Here is a 20,832-nt window from a genome sequence, read left to right on the forward strand (position 1 = left end):
CACTAATATGAGGACACATGAATATGCTATGCCAAGTATATCTTTATCATTTATTATTTGTGGCACATGCTTTGCTGTAAATGAATTTTATTCACATTTCACCCTAACTGCTTTAGCAGTGAGTGCCAACACAAAGTTGAAATACCCTGAAAAGAAATATTGCATTTTTTTTCATATGAAAAAGCATACATTAGCATCAGGGTGGCCCAAAGCACGAAACGGTATGTTCTATAAACCCTACAGTACAGGGACCCCCATATGGTCTGTATAATAAATTACAGTATTCGATTTTACAGTTCCTCGCTGCAGCATGTATCTGGCCGCACTTCAGGCGAAAGCGCATGAATGTCAGCTTCTCCGAGGTGAAACAATCCAGTTGATTCAGGGAGCGCGCGCGCACGGGCCAGAAACACGGAACCGTACGCACGCGCTCTGGAGCAGGGGCGCGCCGAATTCGGGATAAACTCTCGCTCCGCCCTTTAACACCGCGGCACCAGCGAGAGCGCCTGCCGGGCCGCTGGCCTGCAGGAGCGCGAAAACGCCCGCACGCTACAGCTAGGCCCATCGGCGGACCCGTTTGGCTGGAGAGTGCGTATCTTCCTTCGGCCCTGGGAGCAGGCGCTATCCCCCCCCCTAGCCTTCAAAGATGTGGAGTGGAGACAGTGCAGCGCTTGTCTGAGGATAATTTATGTGCCTGAAATGGGAGCGACTCTGGAGGAAGCGGGGAAGAGGGGGAGCGCATCTGCGAGAGCGAGCGCAGCCGCAGCGCCACGGCCAGCGGAGCCGAGCGGCGGGAAACGCGTAACCCAATAGCCTCGCGGCCGCCACGAGATCCAACCAATGGGGAGGCGCGGAACTTTCGACACAAAATAAACAGACAGGGAGAAGACAGAGAAAACAAACAATGAAATCTCTGTAATAATCCAGGGTATCCCCCCCCCCCCCCCCACTCCATCCCCAAGGTATTTCCTGAGCTGTCGGTGCCCTAACGGTGTCCCCGCCCGTGCTCTGGCACAGGCCAAAGACAACATTATGTCTGAAAGGGGGATTGTATCGAGGCTAAGGTGATAACACCGCAGTGGCCTGCTGTGGCCCTTGTGAATCAGTTACGGCACACACAATGTCAACACGCGTCCCTGCTCCGACCAGTCTGATCCAGTCCCCGGAATGACTCTTCCGGAGTCCGTCACCAACCACCGTGCGATATTCCGACACGGCACAGCGGAACCAGCGAAGGAGTGATACACTATCAGCCCCTATTCAGAAATAAGCATCATGGAAACCAGTCTGAGCGCCATGATGATAACCAATGTGCTGAACGCACACGCCACCATTTTAGCGAGCAAAACACAAAGACCTGGTACCAGCCAGGACCTGCGGCGAGCGCGCGGACATCACAACGCCAACAGGCTGTAAGCGAGAGGGGGGGACGGGAGGGCTTCCCTACCATGGACTTGGTGAAGGGGCGGACCAAGTTGAAGAGCAGCGTCATCAGCCACCAGCTGCGATGGATGGAGGTGTACATCATGTTCCCAGGGTGCACGGCGTTGCAGCAGACGCCGTTGGGGGAGAGCCGGCGGTGAAGCTCGTTGGAGAAGAGGATGTTGCAGAGCTTGGCGCGGTTGTACGCCAGCATGGACCAGTAGTCTTTCTTAGCAGGAGACAGCAGCGCGAGGTCCACCTTCCCACACGTGTCCACCAGGTCTGTGAACCTGCAACACACAGCGCTCAGAACCCGGCCCCAATGAGATCCGTACAGCATCTACTACTACTATTATTACTGCTGCAACTATTACTACTACTATTGCTACTCCTACTACTACTGCTAATGCTACTACTACTACTACTGCTGAAATTATTACTACTACTACTGCTAATGCTACTACTACTACTACTGCTGCAATTATTACTACTACTACTGCTAATGCTACTGCTAATACTACTGCTGCTAATGATAATGCTACTACTAGTACTACTGCTGCAACTATTACTATTACTATTGCCAATGCTACTGCTATTACTACGACTACTACAGCTAATGCTACTACTACTACTACCACTTCTGCTGCTGCAACTATTACTACTACTATTGCTAATGCAACTGCTATTTCTACTACAGCTAATGCTACTGTTACTGCTGCTCCTGCAACTACTACCACTGCCAATGCTGCTACTACTACAAGCACTACTACTACAACTGCCAATGCTGCTACTACTACTACTGCTAATGTTGCTGCTGCTACTACTACTACTATTGCTGCTGCTAATCCTGCTGCTGTTGCTGCTGCTGCTGCTACTACCTCCTAATTAACAGGGTTACTTCCATAGCTCACAGTTTTACACATTTTTCACTTATACAGCTTTATATTTATTGAAGCAATTCAGGTTAAGTACCTTGCTCAAGGGTACAAAAGCAGCACCCCCCATTGGGAATTGAACCAGCAACCATCTGGATATGGGCCCAGTTCCTTAAATACTATTCCACACTGCTTCAACGCACTAAATTATGATTCTATCGCTCTGGACACATCACTAAATTTATCTAAAAATGTCTGTTAATAAGAACAGCCGCAGCCAATAAAATGCATCTGGGAAAATAGGTGCATTACAAACACAGTCATTTGCATTTGCCAGAGGTAACGTGAGCAAATGACAGGCCTTTCATATTTGTCAAAGAGTGCCATCTCAAGCATATCCTTTGTTTTCCATGGGGGCTTGGTTTAATAATCAGGATTAACCTCTAAAAGAGGCGGGAACACGCTAGTGTACAGCACACATAGACGGAACGAGGGCTGGCAGACGGCAGCTTTTTCACACAGTATACTAATGTCATGCTTGAATACAAATCAAAGAAGCAACATGACGTTCTTTAATTGTCTCTGACGGAGCTGTTAAATGCCAGATGTTTGACAAGGTCCCTGAACAAGGGGCTGGAATGGGACATGCTATGCTACTGCGCAGTCACAGTAATACATCACAATCTCGGAAAATATCAAAGTGGCAGGCACCTCCCTGAGCGCAATTTTTTTCTTCTTCTTTGTTTTGTTTTGTTTTGATGGAAGCAATGAATTAACTATTCACATCATAATCTATTAAACATAAAACGAAAAAAAGAAAATGTTACCTTTGCTTCGCTATGGCCCTAAGTTGTGCCTTTGGACACACAATGCAACATCTGCAAGCTTTCTTTAATACCGTAACTTGAACTCTTGAGGGGTTCTGTGCCACAGATTCTTGTTTAGCCTCTAGCCAGCAATCCTGGCATTGTTTTGTTAGCACCTGTTAGTTTTACTGTGTGCCCAGGAAGCTCTATTCTAGCTTCTCAAAGCATGCCGTTTTGAATCTGAAGTAGTACAAGTTTTAATAGAGCCATATTTTTACATGGTTATGTGTGTGTGGTGCACATGCCTATATAGATGTGTGTGTATGTGTGCATGTGTGTGCATATGCGTGTGTGTGTGTGGCGATGGGGTTTGGGGGAGCACTATCCAATTTATAGTGCCTGTTTTTTACCTGCACATCTTTGTTGAGCTGCCATACTGACTGCACTTTGCCTCAACTCAACTATTCTCAGTTTGGGACTGTATTTTTACACCTTTCAAAACTGGCCTAATTCTACAAGATAGGGTCAAGCAGATTATGGTTACTATCTAATTACAAGATAAGGTTTTGTGTCTTTTAACAGTTCTGCAGAAGGGGGAGGGCATTTCTTTTAACGGCAGATAGTTTCTATGGCTTTTCTTCCTTTAACGTGAGCCGGAGCTAATGTAATAAGGAGAAGTAAATCTATCTGCATTGTGTCAGTTACACTGTAAGCCCCGGTGTTGGGAAGCGATAAAGTTTTCATTTGAAACCCCGGCTTGCCTTTTTCCCTCCATTTTCTCTCTGTCTCAGTCTCTCTCTCACCAGTCCCTTGGGGTCAAGGTTTTATTTTATGGCAAAGGGGCTTAAAAATAATCTGCAGCAAGGGTCAAAGGTCAGCATCTGAGCTTTCCAGAAAGAAATAAAATAAAGGAACGGGGGGGGGGGGAAGCACGGGGGCTTCAATAGGAGCAATTCCAAAAAGTCTGAAATTAAGTAGCCTTTGTGAAAGATGTAATATTAGATTATTTTTCCCCCCCTTTTTCTAAAAGGTATCTTTTTCCTCTTATGAACTCAGTACAGTTCCATGAACCCACCTACTCTGCGTCCACATGAACTCTGTCCTTTAAATTTACAGCTCAAACTCGAGCTCTTATAAATGTGCATTAAACAAACGCAGGGCATGTTACATTTTAATTTCAGTTCACTTATGGGATTCTCACGAAACGCAGAGCGGTCATCTTCATAATGGACCTTATCCCACGGCTACGGCAGCCGCACTCTTCTGATTGTTTTTAATATCCGCGAAAAAATGTATCCTGGCTCTCGCGCCGCGCGGCAGTTGGAATTCATGGAGCAGGACTTTAATTGCATTGCTTCTTCTGCTAGAATAACTCCAAGTACGTTCTTGGCACGGTGTCGGGGGGTTACTGCGTGGCGAATCTATGGAGGTCGTTGCGTTCTGATTTAATCAATCTCTATTCCATCTCCGGCCAAAATCAATTCCTGGCCGTCCAGAGTGACCAGCGTGGAATGCTTGGCGAAACGACAGGAGGGGCGCAAGGCGGGCTTTAGAACGACCACTGCAGAGATTATCCCGACCAAAAAAAAAAAAGAAAAAAAAGAAACACAGATGGAGCGGGTCAAAGAGAAGTCCAGCAAATATTGGGACAGTGCGTGAATGATTCGGCTGATAAGGTCATTTGTCAAGTTGACGATGTTTTTCAGACGATCGCGTTTCACGCGGCTGTACACGTCTGAGAGCCGGCCTTTCAGAGAGAGAGAGAGAGAGACGCTGACGGACAGGCTGACGGACCAGCGCAACCCGCTGCGTTTCCGTGACAGCACAGCGCAGGGGGGAAGGGGGGGGGGGCGCACTCACCTGTGCGATTCGGAGGACACCACCACCACGCGGGCGGGGGCCGAGCGTCGCAGGACGTCCTGGAGGCACTGCACCAGGTAGAAGTGGCCCAGGTGGCAGATCTGGAACGTGGACTCCAGCCCGTCCTCGGTCAGCTTCCAGGGCTGGGTGCACACGGCTGCGTTACACACCAGGATGTGCAGGGCTCTGGGGGGGGGGGAGGCAAACGGCTCAACTTAACTATACACCCCTATCATACCATATCATACACACATCATGCCTCATATATTTACCTCATACATTTTATCCAGTGATGACATTCTGTAGAAGAAGTAACTCAGGATCCAGGCACAGCTATATCACAACTCACAGTATAACTGTTCTTGAGAAGCTATAAACTAACATACCTTCTCAAAATATTTCAAGCAATCACCTCAGTTTTTTAATATTCTCCACTGTGCAAAGTGTTATGATGGAACGTTGTGGATTAAACACAATGCAGGTGGTGTTTACTTTTCAGACATTAATGTAGAAAGTGAGGCAGCTTCGCTGACTGTCCTGATCACATCATGAGGTGCCTGTTCTTATACATGGTCTACATCCTGGATGACCAACAAAAGGAAATGCCCTCATTAATGCTATTCCAGGGGCACTTTAAAGCACCATCATTTTGACTTGTGTTCTTTAATTAATTCACAACATCAATTCTAAATCATACAATTGTGTATCTGAAGGCTGAGGTTGCGGAGCGACTGTTTTACATTGAAGCGAATGTAAGTAGTGTGTAAGGCAAGCATGAAACAGCCGCACTAAAGCACTTTGCCATTCCTCTCCTTCCTGGCTGGAAGGGCGGATTCTGACACGACTGACCGCCTGACTGAGCAAGATGGCAACCGCTCTTCCCAAAAACCTCCAGCACTCCCCCCCCGCCCCCCCAGACACCGAGGCACTTCCTCCCCACAGTTACATAACCACGAGGCCTGGTGACCAGCAGCTGAGAAAACATCGGCCCCTGCTTCATTACAGCTTCTAAAAGCCCGGCGAGCGCTCGAGCTGCCCGGCCCGGTGCCGCCCCGCCACGAGGCGCGAGGAGCGGGACGGAGCCCGCCGGTTTTCGGGCCACGCCCAGGTTTCGGAACCGCCAGCCCGCCCGCTCCGAGCCCGCGATTAAGCGAAGTCAAGGCGGAATGAGTTTATACGACCGAGGGTAATTACTGACACGCCGTCCAGTTTCCTCCGAGATTCCCCCGCGGTTAAAGAAAGGTAGGCGCTTGAATAGGGCCTGGCCGCGCGCCAAGACAAACACCGCCTTGAATAGTCATCATAAGCCGCGGAAGAATACGGGCCTCTTTGAGAGAAAAGAGGAGGAGGAGGAGGAGGAGGAGGAGGAGGAGGAGAAGGGAGCGCACTTGAATTAGGAAACCTACGGTAAACGGGGGGCCGCTGCATCGCATGGGATGGGGGCGGAGACCCAGCCCACGCCAGCACCCCTCTGTAAGAGAACGAACGGCCGAGGAGCCGTCTCCACGCGCGATCGCGGATCGGAGGACTCGCAAATCGAATTACCGCACGCGCACCATCGTCCTTTCCCAAGGCCCGCTGAGTTCTCAACCGCACACCCGAGGACTTCACAAGATATCAACACAAAGCATATATCACATGGCACTGTGACCTCCTGTCTCAACACCACCTCATTAAAATACGTAATTAATTCATAGAGTTTTTTTTTCTTTTCCCCCACCGTACTTGATATCATGTGAAATCTCTTACAGGATATTAAGAAGCATATATCTTCTGAATGAAAATCGTCATTAATTGGTGTTTCAGTACACTGCTTCTCTTTCAGAACCTAAATATATGACATAGGCTACATGGTTTACCAGTTTATTGTCTATTTCACTTGAAAGAATCAGTTATAATGTGCGATCAGTTACAATGCCACACACAGCAACCAGGAAAATATCAGCTCATACAGAGATGAGTTAAATTAGTCATCCCTCTCACAGATTTAAATAGCAGCAGCACCATCAAAGCGGTCTCTCAGAGGGTCAATGAGTAAATACACACGATCCCTTCAGAGGAACGGTGCGGTTGCAGACCAGCAGCGAAACTTTACACGCGGTCTGGTAAAGCAGCGCTCTGGTAAAGCAGCGCTCTGGTAAAGCAGCACTCTGGTAAAGCAGGCTGTGGTAAAGCAGCGCTGTGATAAACAGCTCTGGTAAAGCAGCACTCTGGTAAAGCAGCGCTCTGGTAAAGCAGCGCTCTGGTAAAGCAGCGCTCTGGTAAAGCAGCATCTGGTAAAGCAGCTCTGGTAAAGCAGCACTCTGGTAAAGCAGCACTCTGGTAAAGCAGCACTCTGGTAAAACAGCGCTGTGGTAAAGCGAGCGCTGTGGTAAAGCAGCGCTCTGGTAAAGCAGCGCTGTGGTAAAGCAGCGCTCTGGTAAAGCAGCGCTCTGGTAAACAGCGCTGTGGTAAAGCAGCGCTCTGGTAAAGCAGCCTCTGGTAAGCACGCTCTGGTAAAGCACGCTTGGTAAAGCAGCGCTCTGGTAAAGCACGCTCTGTAAAGCAGCTGGCGCTGGTAAAGCAGCCTCTGGTAAAGCAGCGCTCTGGTAAAGCAGCGCTGTGGTAAAGCAGCGCTCTGGTAAAGCAGCGCTCTGGTAAAGCAGCGCTCTGGTAAAGCAGCGCTCTGGTAAAGCAGCGCTCTGGTAAAGCAGCGCTCTGGTAAAGCAGCGCTCTGGTAAAGCAGCGCTGTGGTAAAGCAGCGCTGTGGTAAAGCAGCGCTCTGGTAAAGCAGCGCTCTGGTAAAGCAGCGCTGTGGTAAAGCAGCACTCTGGTAAAGCACCTCTGTGGTAAAGCAGCGCTCTGGTAAAGCACCTCTGTGGTAAAGCAGCGCTGTGGTAAAGCAGCGGTCTGGTAAAGCACCTCTGTGGTAAAGCAGCGCTCTAGTAAAGCAGTGCTGTGGTAAAGCAGCGCTCTGGTAAAGCAGCGGTCTGGTAAAGCAGCGCTGTGGTAAAGCAGCACTCTGGTAAAGCAGCGCTCTGGTAAAGCAGCCTCTGGTAAAGCAGCGCTCTGGTAAAGCGAGCGCGTGGTAAAGCAGCACTCTGGTTAAAGCAGCGCTGTGGTAAAGCAGCGGTCTGGTAAAGCAGCGCTGTGGTAAAGCGAGCGCTCTGGTAAAGCAGCGCTCTGGTAAAGCAGCGCTGTGGTAAAGCAGCGCTCTGGTAAAGCAGCGTGTGGTAAAGCAGCGCTCTGGTAAAGCAGCGCTGTGGTAAAGCAGCGCTTGGTAAAGCAGCGTCTGGTAAAGCAGCGCTCTGGTAAAGCAGCGCTGTGGTAAAGCAGCGCTCTGGTAAAAGCAGCGCTCTGGTAAAGCAGCGCTCTGGTAAAGCAGCGCTGTGGTAAAGCAGCGCTCTGGTAAAGCAGCGCTGTGGTAAAGCAGCGCTCTGGGTGTAAAGCAGCGCTTGGTAAAGCAGCGCTGTGGTAAAGCGCCTGTAAAGCAGCGCTTGGTAAAGCAGCGCTGTGGTAAAGCAGCGCTCTGGTAAAGCAGCGCCTGGTAAAGCGCTGTAGGTAGAAGCAGCGTGTGGTAAAGCAGCGCTGTGGTAAAGCAGCGCTGTGGTAAAGCAGCGCTCTGGTAAAGCAGCGCTCTGGTAAAGCAGCGCTCTGGTAAAGCAGCGCTCTGGTAAAGCAGCGCTCTGGTAAAGCAGCGCTCTGGTAAAGCAGCGCTCTGGTAAAGCAGCGCTCTGGTAAAGCAGCGCTCTGGTAAAGCAGCGCTCTGGTAAAGCAGCGCTCTGGTAAAGCGAGCGCTCCGCGGCGTTTGCAGGCACGCGCCCGGGCAGCCGAGCTCGAGGTGCGCTTCATTAAGCGCGCGGTTTTCCGGACGCACTTCCCCTCACGTGCAGGGCGAGGGGCTAAACTGCTGAGAGGTCCAAGCTGGTGATAGCAGCGCTCCACTGGGCTCGAAACTACACCAGTGCTGCAGAACACTCGCAGTACACCCCACCAATTTTTAATTTCTTCCATTAGAATTCATTATGAGGACCACAGGCAATTTGTGTACTCTGTGTTTAAGACTGCCTGTGCAATTAATTAAAAACTGGATGCTGGAAAATGAATCTGTGAATTGTTATGCCTAACTATAATGAACCATCTTGTGCCATTAAAGGGAATTGTAGATTCACCTTCAGGTTACAATGGCGGCTGTTGCACAGAAACGTGTGTACTGACTCCAGTCAGAGGAACCCGGAGGCTGTAGGTATTACTAGCACGGCCAGTTAAAATAGATGGAGAAATCTCAACTGTCTTAGTATCTGTAAGACTTGGCAGCAATCAAGCAAAACATTGTGGACTATTCTGCCAAGAAGAGCAAAATCACCTCCTAAAACAAACCCAGATTTAAGATAAACTAAACCGTTAGACTGTAGACTGTTATTGGTCATTTTTAATTCAAAGCCCTTTTTTCAGTCTAACAGGGTTTTTTTATGCAGCCAGAAACCTTGTGTCTTTTACAGCCAGGAACTGGCAGCCAAGAAAACCTGTCTTCATGTCCAAGATCAGCCGCTGATTTCCCCAATGACCTTGAGTATCCGCACGGAGACCTTCTCTCCTAACCTCTTCCTGTCCCTCTCACTCTCTCTACTGAGCCCCCACCCCAGAGAAAGGCAGGCAGTGACAGAGCTCCATGTTCCACGCCAAGCCCCCGTCAGTACACAGCCTCTCTGGAACCCAACATTCTGAAACAACGCTCCCTCCAAACCACAAGGTCTACTGTTTCCAGAGGCACATGTCCGACACACGCGCGCACGCACACACACACACCACTACCACTTTTTTCGGTCGTCTTCTATCCAGCTCGAAGAGGGCGAGGCGGAGGTCGGCGCTCGCTGATTTTAGAGCGCTGTTTATTTCCGTTTGCGCAGAAAGTTTGATGCCGCTCCTCGCGCAGGAGCGTCAGAGGCGGCCGGTGTTCGCTTTCACCTGCGCCGCCTGGGTCTGACGGGAAACGGGCCTCCTCGCCCGCGCTCCAGGCAGGGAAAGAGCGCTGCCCACTGCTCACCCTTCCTTTATCGACTGCGCTGTGGGCATCTTCTGCGGCCCTGCGGGCAGAGCTGGCGCCCAAGTGAACCCCTCACCTCTCTCTCTCTGGGAAAACACCGGAAGCCCATGCTATTTATTTTAGTTCTGAATCAGAAAATAGCAATTTTAAATATCTCCAATTGTCCCTCTCCTGAGATCATGGCAGAATCAAAGCACCCCTGTTGGAGGTCTGACAGTCAAAAGGGGCTCCTAGGAATACAGGAACTGGTAAAAACCTACCCACACACTGACTCCTGGCCAGCTTTTGAAGGAAAAGGATCCAGAGTAACACAGGAGGTGACAGTAGGTAGGCAAAGCTTTATACATTTATTAGACTTCATTTTGTACAAAAATATTTGTATCTACTGATTCCTACTGCCTACTTATTGCAATCTACTGCCTGTAACACCTCACCCCTTCAAACTGACCCACAATTCCATGTGTCTATTTATAATGTAGCCAACTGCTAACAGACCTACCGCTTAGACACACACCAGCTCTTACAGCCTACAGTAATGTACATAGTCTACCATGCACAGTACAGTAATGCTATTCAAAAGGGACGGAAAGGCACCAAACTTTCATCCCCAGCTAGCTTTAGGTGTAGTTGTATTTGTGAGAGAGCGTGACAGGGGGACACTGACAGTTACCTGCCTGTGCGGTATTGTTCCTCGGGTAGCAGTGCTGCTGATAGGGGAGAATTATACTACACAAGGCCCCTGATAGGCCTCTGATCATCCTCTGAATGAAGGCAATACGGCAGAAAGCAACATGTTTTCGTAACATAACGCAACGAGATAAGATTTGACTGAATGGGGAAGCGCTACTCCCCCAAGTTTATCTCTTCAGGACCTGCCGAACAAAGCGCCTAAATTGAGAGATTTAATCAGAACAAAATACATCTGTGAGCAAATTAAAACAAAACCCATGGGTGACTGGGGGGGACCGCTCATCTGTAGCTTCTTAATGAGGTTAATACAGTGCGAATACAGTGACAAAGTGATTCATGCAAATACCCGCTGGACCACATTACAATTAACTGCTTGGAATTTAACTAATTTAAGTGGGGGGGTGGGGTGGGGTGGGGGGAGTGATGCAATAAAGTCAAAACAAAAAAAGAAAGCAAAAAAGGATAAATTCGGAGTATCGAAAACAAAATGAAAAACACATTAACCTTCATCAAAGAAGAATGTTCACAAGTCTTTTCAGACAGTTTTAAAGGGCCTGTTGCACCTTAAGTACTGTTTAAATGTAGCCCATCTTTGGGCAACTTACAATAAAAGGCACAGGGGGAAGCCTTTTCCTCTCTATTGCCATGTATAACAAAAATAAACCAAGCCAAGATCCTGGTTTGGTTTTTGTCCCATAAACTAAAGTTAAGTCCCCTAGAACAGAACATGTAATTTAACGACGTGCCTTAGCAGCTAGGGTTAGGCCTAATTGCTGGTCCCGCCGAGCACCGTGTTCATAAGCAAAAGCTAACAAATGTTTTTAATAGTGTGGCCCACATTATTTTAATCTCCCCTCCAACACATTAACACATTGGGGCTTCTCTGAGAGAGAACCATCATGTGAGGATCTGCAATTTGTACACACGTCAGCTGGGAGTGCTAACTACCATACTGGGAGGAATTACACCATATATTTACTTTAAAAACCCCTGGGGGGGCAACCTCTGACCCAATAATAATCTCCCCACAAAGAAAATGATTGCTTTCTCTGATCTACCCCGGACTTTTGGTCATTAACACTGTCTGCAAATTGCCCAAGGAGCTATAGCGCAGTCTATGGGCAAAGCACTACAACAAAACACTCCCTTCAAATTTATATACATTCATCTTTTTACCCTCTTCATCACCTTCTTCCTCTTTCGGTACATAAGAATTGGATTTCGTTCCCAGATGACAAGTTTATGACATAAAACTACCACAACAGTAATTTTACTCTGTAATTATTTTCATTGCAAATGGCCAAAGTGTTATTATGCATATAATTAGACGTGCAACTTGACGCAGTTCATTTTAAAATTACAAACAAAAACTCAAGACAAGACTCTGCACTGCAGAATAGCATAGGCTTGGAATGGCAGCTTGACTTTCATTCATTATTTCTGACAAAAATTTGTATTGAAGTCCAGTAAAAAAAAAAAACGATTCTCGCTACGTCATGTGGTTTCTACTGTACCTACCAGACTATAACAGATGCGTTAAAGCGGAATGATTTATCAAAATATCAATCACCGGCAAACGTAACTGAAAACCAGAAGCCAGTCCACCATTAAAAGGGGTGTGCGGAACAAAAGAAATCACTCGCAAAGTGGGGGTCAGACCATTCAAAAGAGAGGAGAGGGAGTTGAAGGGGGGGGGGAGAAAAAAAAATGATTACATTTCACCTGCCAATGACAATGATTTTCTGCGTTTGTGCCCGAAGATATACGAGCTGTAATAGAGTTGAGAAAGCCCCCTCGACAGCTGCTGCCTGCCATTCACACCTGAAAGCTTCCGTGTTCTGATGAAAATTAATGTACTCTGACGTCCTCTGGGACTCCCCGAGCCCCGGGAACGGCTAATGAAGAAATACAACCTTGCGAAAGAGCGGAGCGCACGCAGAGGGGCATCTTTGGGCTGGCGAGGGAAAGTTGGAGAACACGCCGTGGCATGCGGGCGGAAGGAGCGCTCGCTCGCCCTCTCGCTCTCTCTCTCCCGCCCGCGCGGCCTCCGCTCCGAGGCGTCGAGGGTCGTCTGGACGTGGCGTGGGGGGGGCGTGGCCTGTGCTAGCTCACTGCAGCGTGAGCCCACGCGTGCGCATGCGTGCTGAGTCTAGAGCCGAGGTCCACGAACTGTTTCTAATAATAATCTCACTTTTGCTGTAGAAATTGCGTAACTCTCTGGGCTCTGGCTCTTCCTGTACACACACACACACTTCAAAATCAGTGTTGCGTTCTGCCATCAAACGCTCTACAACTGTACAAGCATACAATATAAATGACAGATGAGTGTATATTTTAAGGAGCGCCCAGACAGAAGACAGAGCCCCAGTTTGTCTGCCATTGCAGAACCAAGATAATATAAATTCATAGATCTACGAGTCGAGCGCCAAGGGACCTCTGACCTCATTAGTACATGGCCAGGACCCAACGGGTCATTACTGAGTCCAGGTCCACAGCCTGCAAAGCTCAGCAAAGGGCGCCGGTGTCTCTCGCTGCCCGGCACCGAGCAGGATGGGCGTCTGGAACGAGCTGGCATCCCTGGCCGAGGGACGCGCTCACACACCCGACGGCTCCACGCCTGAGAGATCCAGCCCGGCGAGCCGTCAGGACGGAGAGACGGGCCAATTAATTATCCTGGGGTGCGCGCGTGCGCCCACGTCCCGTAAGGACGAGAGAGATCCGGCGTCCCACTCAGACGCCGCCGAACGCCTCACCCCAGCACCCCACCGCCGGAAGCACTGATGTGCCAGACCTGCTCCTGGATTTACACTCGTACGGCGCGGGGGGGGGGGGGGTTTAGCTGGAAGCTTCGTAACTTTACCTGAAAGCTCATATTCAAATCGCCGTTTCTTTTTTTAATGTACGCGCTTAATAGACTGGCTTCCAGCGATCGATACTGCTTACATTTCAAAATACAGTAGGGCGAGGGCTGTCAGCCGAGGGGGTGAGAGATCGCATCGAGGAAGATTAAAAACCATTTTAAAATCAATCTTTAAAAATAGCATCTTGAATGGCCATTAAATTGGATGTAGGTTAGTGGCGTGGGAGTGCGGCGGGGGGCTCGGCGGGGTCAGGCCTGTCCCGAGGTGATGCGCACTTTAAGGTACAGCCGCGAGGCCCCGAGAAAGTCTCACTTTTTCCCCCCACAAATCTCCGCTTTCCGTTTGGGTCACTGGGCCAAATAAATGATTCGGGTCCCCGATGGTTTCTAGCTAATGGGTTAATCTTTTTTTCCTATTAAATGCTATCAGACTCTATTATGAGCCTTATGAGAAGATCCATTTCGGAGGCAGTGGTATATAAACGCGGCGGATTTGCAAACGCCTGACCCCGTCCCTCTGCAAGCCACTCAGCCTTGGCAGGGTGGAGGTCTTACATGGCTGCGCCTCCTTCCTCCTCCCCCCCCCTCCTCCCTCCCCCTTCCCTCCCCTCGTCCTCCACATACTTCCTTCAATATGCCACTTTCTCCAGCAGATTTCCACCAACAAAGTAGAGCACGTCAAGTTTCCAGGCCTCAAACTGCACTTGGCAGCAGGGTCACTTTCACCAGTCAAGCGGTGAAAGGTTTTAATCAGGGAAGATAGGAAATGAAGATTCATTACCAATTCCTCACCACGAGGCTCGGGGGGGGGGGGGGAGGGGGGGCGGGTTGGGGGCTGGCTGCTGACCAAGGAGCAGGTCTTGGCACGCGCCGCCCGGCCCCGGGGGCTGCCGGAGGCTGTCGGAGCCCTGGGGCTCCCAGAAGGCCGGTGAAGGACCCGGACTGAGGACACGGGGACCTCTGCCAGGAGAAAACCTCCCAAGCCGCAGGACACCGACGAGTCCTCAAAACCACCGGAAAAGCTGACCCAGACGAAATTCCCGCCGGGAGCGTCCGGCCCAATGACGTCAGCGCGGCCCGGGTCTATCATTAGCGCATGCAGACGGCCTGCGCACATGCCATGCAATCCGAGGACCCGGGAGGGTGCCCTCTGATAAGCCCGTAATAAAGTTCAGCGATGGGCGGGGCTGGTCGCCCGGGTACCGCGGCCGCCAGCCCCACTTCTGCTCCATTAGAAGTTAACGTCGCCTCGTTTTTGGGGCGCACAAATACGTGCGTAACGGCACAAACCCCCCCCCACCCCCCCCCAGCACCGCTGCCAGGACCAGGCCCCAGCTTAATCCCCAAAATTACAGTGTAACTGCATATCTGGAAACACGCTGCAGCCACTGAGGCTGGCCATGTTCTGTTCCATTCAAAGTGCGCCCGGCTGCCAGAAAACATCCATTTCACGCAAGTTTATTTCAGCTGGGACTAATTCCTCACAAAGTGGGCTGATTTTCACCACTTTCGCACAACTGATTCACAAATGAGGCTGCACATAGTTCCCAGCTCCCATTATATAATTACCGGAGCAAAGGGCTGTAAAAAGACTTTTTTTTTTTTCCACCCAACACAGAGAGTTGTTGTGCAAACAATTCTTGGTGTTGAGCATGAACCTATGACTTCTATCCAGAAATGCTCAATAGTGTACAGGAACACTTCCCATATGCCAGAATATTTCTCCATTTTTTTAATTCCACATTATATTCGTCTGTTTCTTCTTTCCCTCCCTTTTCATTTAATTTATTTGTATTTAAGGCAGCAAATGTTCTTAGAAAGAAGTCAGGAAGTATGGGGGGGGGGATTCAAGGACTTTCCTTACAAAGTAAAAAAAATATGTTTGAGCAGAATTCTCTCTTTCATTCACCATTAAAATTTCCCACACTTTCCTGTCAAAACAGTCACTTCAAAGTCCCTGGCAAAAACACACCTCAGGAGCGAAGTAGAGCAGCCATCCTGTAGGCACAGACAGCTGAGCAAACACTGGCCGACAGGAACAAGCCACACATTATGGGCCGCATCACACTTTCCCCACTTCAGTTCTGTCAGATCCCACACTGTGCCCGCCCTCATTTTCAGTGTTTATTAAATCTTAATTGACAAATCTCAGAGTCACTAACTCAGAGATGAGTGGAAGATACAAGCAGAGTAACATTTCCAAAGTCAAGCGTGTGCTACCATAGAGGTCCTTCGGTCACAAAGTGTCAAATAAGCTGAAACAAGCCTGACAGCAGTGCCTCACATCAAACGAGGGCTTTCAGAGAACAGCTTTATTCTAACGTGGCCTCATCAATAATCATGCTAAAAAAATATGCCCACGCAATAAACACTGCTATTTCAGGTAGCACAGTCATCACATTCATTATGTTTCGACAAATCTGCACAACAAGCTAAATTCCCTTTTCTGAGATACGCGGTTTTCTAAAAACAGCCTTCTAGGAACCGCGGAGTGCGGACGTCATCTTTCCCCCCTCTAGAAAAACATAACTTCATCAAGGCGGGGCTATAATTGGTTTAACTAGGGGACTGTGAAGGACTTATTACTCTCTAGAAATCAGTTTGATATAATTATTTTGTAGACTGGGTCAGTCGCTTATTGACTTCGGGGGGGGGGGGGGAGGAGAATAAGGGGAACGCAACTGTTATTATTTGAGGGGCTGGCCCTGTGCCCTCATTCTGATTTAATAGCTCTCTAATGCCGGAGCGGAGAAGGTCAGCACCCTGCTCCGGACCGCGCCGACCACGCAAATGTAATTTAAACGCCGGGACAGAGTTTACGGTACGTCTCGGAGAGCGTTGACTTGTTATTGTAATTTTAGTAGAAGGAGAGGGGAAAAAAAAAAAAAAAAAGATGTAATTCGGTGATTAACAGCCACAGCAGGGGGAGACCAAATATTATCCGTGTCGACTAATACTGCTGGATGCGCAGAACACCTCGACGCACAACCTCCTGGGCTCCCGCGGTAATTAACACGCCGCTCTGCAAAAACACCAACGCGGTATTTTTCCGAGGGCGCAACGCTCGGTCCGACCTGCGCCTAAAAAAGTCGGAAAATGCCCGAAAAAGAGGTAATGTTAAAAACGATACCTCACGTTGTGTGCAAACATCTACCTTTTATTATATAAAATCCTGGCGAGAATATTTGACTAAGGTAACCCCGTTACTGTGAGCTGACCCCAGAGTGAAGACCATGAACTTTTGAGTGATGAGTGAATGATAAGAGTGAAAGCAGTGGGTAAGGGCAAGGAGAGACAGGAAGTGAGGTCACTCACAGGTTCTTGGCCTTGAAGGCCTCAGCAAACTCCTTGACGCTGCTGAGCGAGGCCAGGTCCAGGTTCATGGCTTCCACCCTGGATTTGTGCTGCAGGAAAAGCAAATCAGAAGCAGAGGCATTAGGCACTGCAGGGGGGGGATGCAGGGGGGGTTCAGGGAGATCACTCACTGAGAGAGAATGAGACGTCCAGGGCGTGAGGCCACTGCCTTCCCCATATCACCCCCCTCTTCTGCTCCTGACAACGGTGCTCAGCTCTGAGCACACACACACACACACAACCACACACATACACACCCACGCACACAAACACACACACACACACAACCACACATATACACACCCACGCACACAAACACACACACAAACAAACACCCACGAACACACATACACACACACACGCACACACAACCACACACACACACAACCACACACATACACACCCACGCACACAAACACACACACAAACACCCACGAACACACATACACACACATACACACCCATGCACACACACACACACACACAAACACACACACATGCCCACACGCATGCACACACACACACACACAATAGCACGCACACATACACACACATGCACACACACACACACACACACATCTCCCACATCTTAGGCCCATAATATCACTAAAATCGATGAGTGAAAAGTGCTGAGGATGTAGATGCTCCACTGTTGCCCAGAGCGCTGAAAAACACAGTATATTTCCGCTTTACTATATGCACTATATTAGGAGTGGCTCTCTGAAGGTGGCTGCACAGGGCTACAAATGAGCACATATGTGCAGGAGTTTTATAGTCCGGTGGTTTACATACAAAATTGGTAAAGATGACTTTCTTGGGGAATAATGACAGTCAGTGAACCGCAGGAAACATAAAAAGCCTCCTCTGTCATAATGCCCGTAATGGTATACAAAATGGCCCTCAAAACTAGATGACAAAAACAAAATCCATGATTGAGAGCCCTTCGGCGCTTGCTTTTAGGTTTAACAGCATTCACGCCACACGTCGTTATGGATCCTTTCAAGACGCCGCGCAATTCATGGCCGGAGCTCAAGTGCACGTTTCAGGAAGCAACTGCCCGTGTCAGTTATTCACTTCATCACAACATCCATTACACTTCCGTTTCGACTAAATTTTTGGGCCGGGTAGGTGTAGAGTAGAGGCAAAGCATCTCATTTTCAAAGAACGTAAAATTTAGTTTCTCTCATTCGAGACAGTTGAGGCAAGAGCTATGATAGATCTATCTGAACTCCAGTAGAAGTCAGAAAATAGGACTTGGAGAAGACGAGGTTTCCGTGTGTGAATGGTGCCTGGTCTTCCACAGAGACTGTGGTGAAGACGGCCCACCATTGTGCCCTCGCGTCTCACAGAATACTCATCGACCACGGACGGTCCTGCCGATCGGCATCGATCCTGGTAAAGGGTGCCCTTGGGTCTCTTATCAGCCTGTGCCCAGGAAACAGGGCAATGCCCAGACCTGAGAAAACAACACCAGTGCCAGCTCCGTAAACATGGCAGTGGAAATCTACACTCGGCCTTCACTACCAAAACAAACGCAGACACGGCTCATAGAGTAAAGTTTCTGTAAACATTTAAGACCCTTTATAAAATAACTATAAAGGGTGAGCAGGTTTATTAGGAAGCTCTGAAGCAAAGCATATGTGGGTATGTTCTATATACATAAATAGATGTGCAATAACAAGGCTGTAATAGTTACCACAGCTTAGCAAGTGCTTAGCCTTCAGGGTCTTGTTGATGAACAGTCAGAAGGGTTGTGTTAATATTAAGAAGGGAGCGGGGGGTGTAACCGTGCTGTGTACCTGGGAAAGCACCTGAGCACAGGGGCCTTCATGAGCAGCATTACCTCAGACTCACCTGACAACATGCCTCTCAGCTGCTTAAGTCACTGCGCTCACAGTTAAATCCGCTTTCCCTAACATTGAAACCCTCCAATAACAGAGCCTTCCTCTGCCGCCTGTGACATCACACAATCCGTCACTGAGATATACCTGTCAGCCGGGCAAAAGGGCTCTACCTAATAAGTCTCATTTCAGAAAATTAACTTTAGCCTCCAGGGCTTCTCCAACTTGGAAAAAATGATTATCTGATAACATCAAGTCGTGCGCCGGCCTAGGGGCCCTTTCAAACTTTGCTAGCATGTTATCTGAGAGCGCCTGGGTATGTAAATGGCGTTAATTGATGTCAGGGAGAGGAAAATGGCTGTTCGACTCGGCTCGCCTGGCTCCTTCCTGTTCGTCCCGAGCAGTCTGGCTGGGCCCCGTGAACGTACGCACCAGAGTCCCGCAGACGGGCCGCTCGGTTGGGTCTTTTGTGGCGTAGGAAAAATTAAAACCTGAAGAGAAGTAATGAAAGATCCAGTTGTTCTTGAAAAGGAACCCAGCGAACATGAGAAAATGTGCACTGCTGGGGAAGAGTCACCACGAGCTGTGCTCCAGCTTAATTCCGATAGAAAGCCACACGGTTTCAACTCAGCTCTGCGTGGACCATGGACAGTTTCCAGCTGTTACTGCCTTAATAAACCGATTAACGTTTCCATTAATCAACTGGGATACCCGAATAACCAGTGTGCCATACAGACACTGCGGCAACTGAAAATGAACTGCTTGTCAAATCACGTGAGACTGCGGAAATTTCCATATCAAATCAAAACAATTCAAGGAACACCTGCGATGAGTTCAGCCCAACAGAATTTTTGTGCACGGGAAGACAAATGATCAGTGTGATTTATTTTTAAAAAAAGGAAACAAACAAAGTGCTTTCAGTGTACACCTTTTTGGATTTAACCTCCCACGTACGGACGGGGAGATTGAGGAGTGCCGCATTTCACATTCGAACGTTAAACCGCTCGGTAAGACAATGGAGCGTCAGCGACGTGTCGCGGTAGAGGAAGGCGCTAACCCCCCTCTTCGTCCCCTTTTTCCCTTCTCCTTCCAGACCCCGGATCCCTAAATGACTAACCTGGAGGATGACAAGTACTTATCTTCTGCACCACATTTCCTCCCCCAGTGGCATTAATAATCCACTGGTAGCCATTAGGGGAGATGATTAACAGCGCGTAGTCTGGGGCCACTTCACACAAGACTGGTACAAGCAATCAACAGGAATGGAGCATGACTTGCTGAGCCTGTCATAGATATATTACCATGCCGAGAAAAGTGCCAGATACAACCACAGTCCCCAACACCATTCATCCAGCGAACAAGTGTGATAGGGACCTTGTCAGTGTAAGCTTTTCCCATAAAAGCTAAATCATTTGTAAAATGCAAGAGGCCATCTCCATAAGATATATATGTGCGCGGCGAATATTCACGCGTATGGTATTTGCGGGCCGTGAACCGGGGACCGTATCTCAGACAAATGGGCCGCTGAGCTCATTTCTCATGAAGGAGGGGATTGTTCCCGGGGTCTGGGAATACCTCCTGCCTTTTTTTTTTTTTTTTTTTGCAGAAGATTTCAGCTGCCACTGTCCCCCCGTGTCCCCGAGGAGCCCTGTCAACTCCCATTACCCGGGCAGCGTGATTCGCTTTCTGCCTCCTGCTCTCCCGTCACCCATTTGCAAATCTGATATCTATTTCGGGGGTGTCTTTTCTTTGTCTCTCTCTCTCTTTTTTTTTCACGGAACTGCCCTTACGTGACGCCCATGAGCCGGGGCAGATGTCTATAAACAAGTAAGAGAAACAAAATGAAGGTTAAACGGGTCTGATCGATTCGGACGCGAGCGCTCACGCCCGCACGCGCCCGTTTGCTCGAGCTGGCCCCGCCCTTCTTATTTGCGGGCGTCGGCTCAGCCCGCGGAGAGTAAACAGGAAGACAGGCCTCCGCCACCCCACTGCTGAGGACTCAAGGAATTTTTTTAATATAAATAAAAAAAGCTAATGTTCTCATGGCATGGCGCTCAGCGCCGACTGAAGGGTAGAATGACGCAAGGGTAGAAGCGGA

General features: G+C 49.0%; 1 protein-coding gene across 3 annotated transcripts in view; it reads right to left on the bottom strand.

The window, feature by feature from the left end:
• wwox (WW domain containing oxidoreductase) overlaps positions 1–20,832 on the bottom strand; it is a 306,560-nt gene that overhangs the window by 206,290 nt on the left and 79,438 nt on the right. For 2 of the 3 annotated variants that reach the window (XM_064313812.1, XM_064313814.1), the window contains exons 6-8: positions 16,855–16,943; positions 4,964–5,149; positions 1,448–1,712 (exon numbers count right to left, since the gene is read on the bottom strand). In XM_064313812.1, coding sequence (XP_064169882.1) covers positions 1,448–1,712; positions 4,964–5,149; positions 16,855–16,943 — 540 coding nt within the window. Of the gene's footprint in view, positions 1,257–1,447; positions 1,713–4,963; positions 5,150–16,854; positions 16,944–20,832 lie in introns of all 3 variants that reach the window. The other variant, XM_064313813.1, reaches the window with a different exon arrangement.

This window comes from Anguilla rostrata, chromosome 16 (assembly GCF_018555375.3).
Source record: "Anguilla rostrata isolate EN2019 chromosome 16, ASM1855537v3, whole genome shotgun sequence".
NCBI classification, from domain to species: Eukaryota; Metazoa; Chordata; class Actinopteri; order Anguilliformes; family Anguillidae; genus Anguilla; species Anguilla rostrata.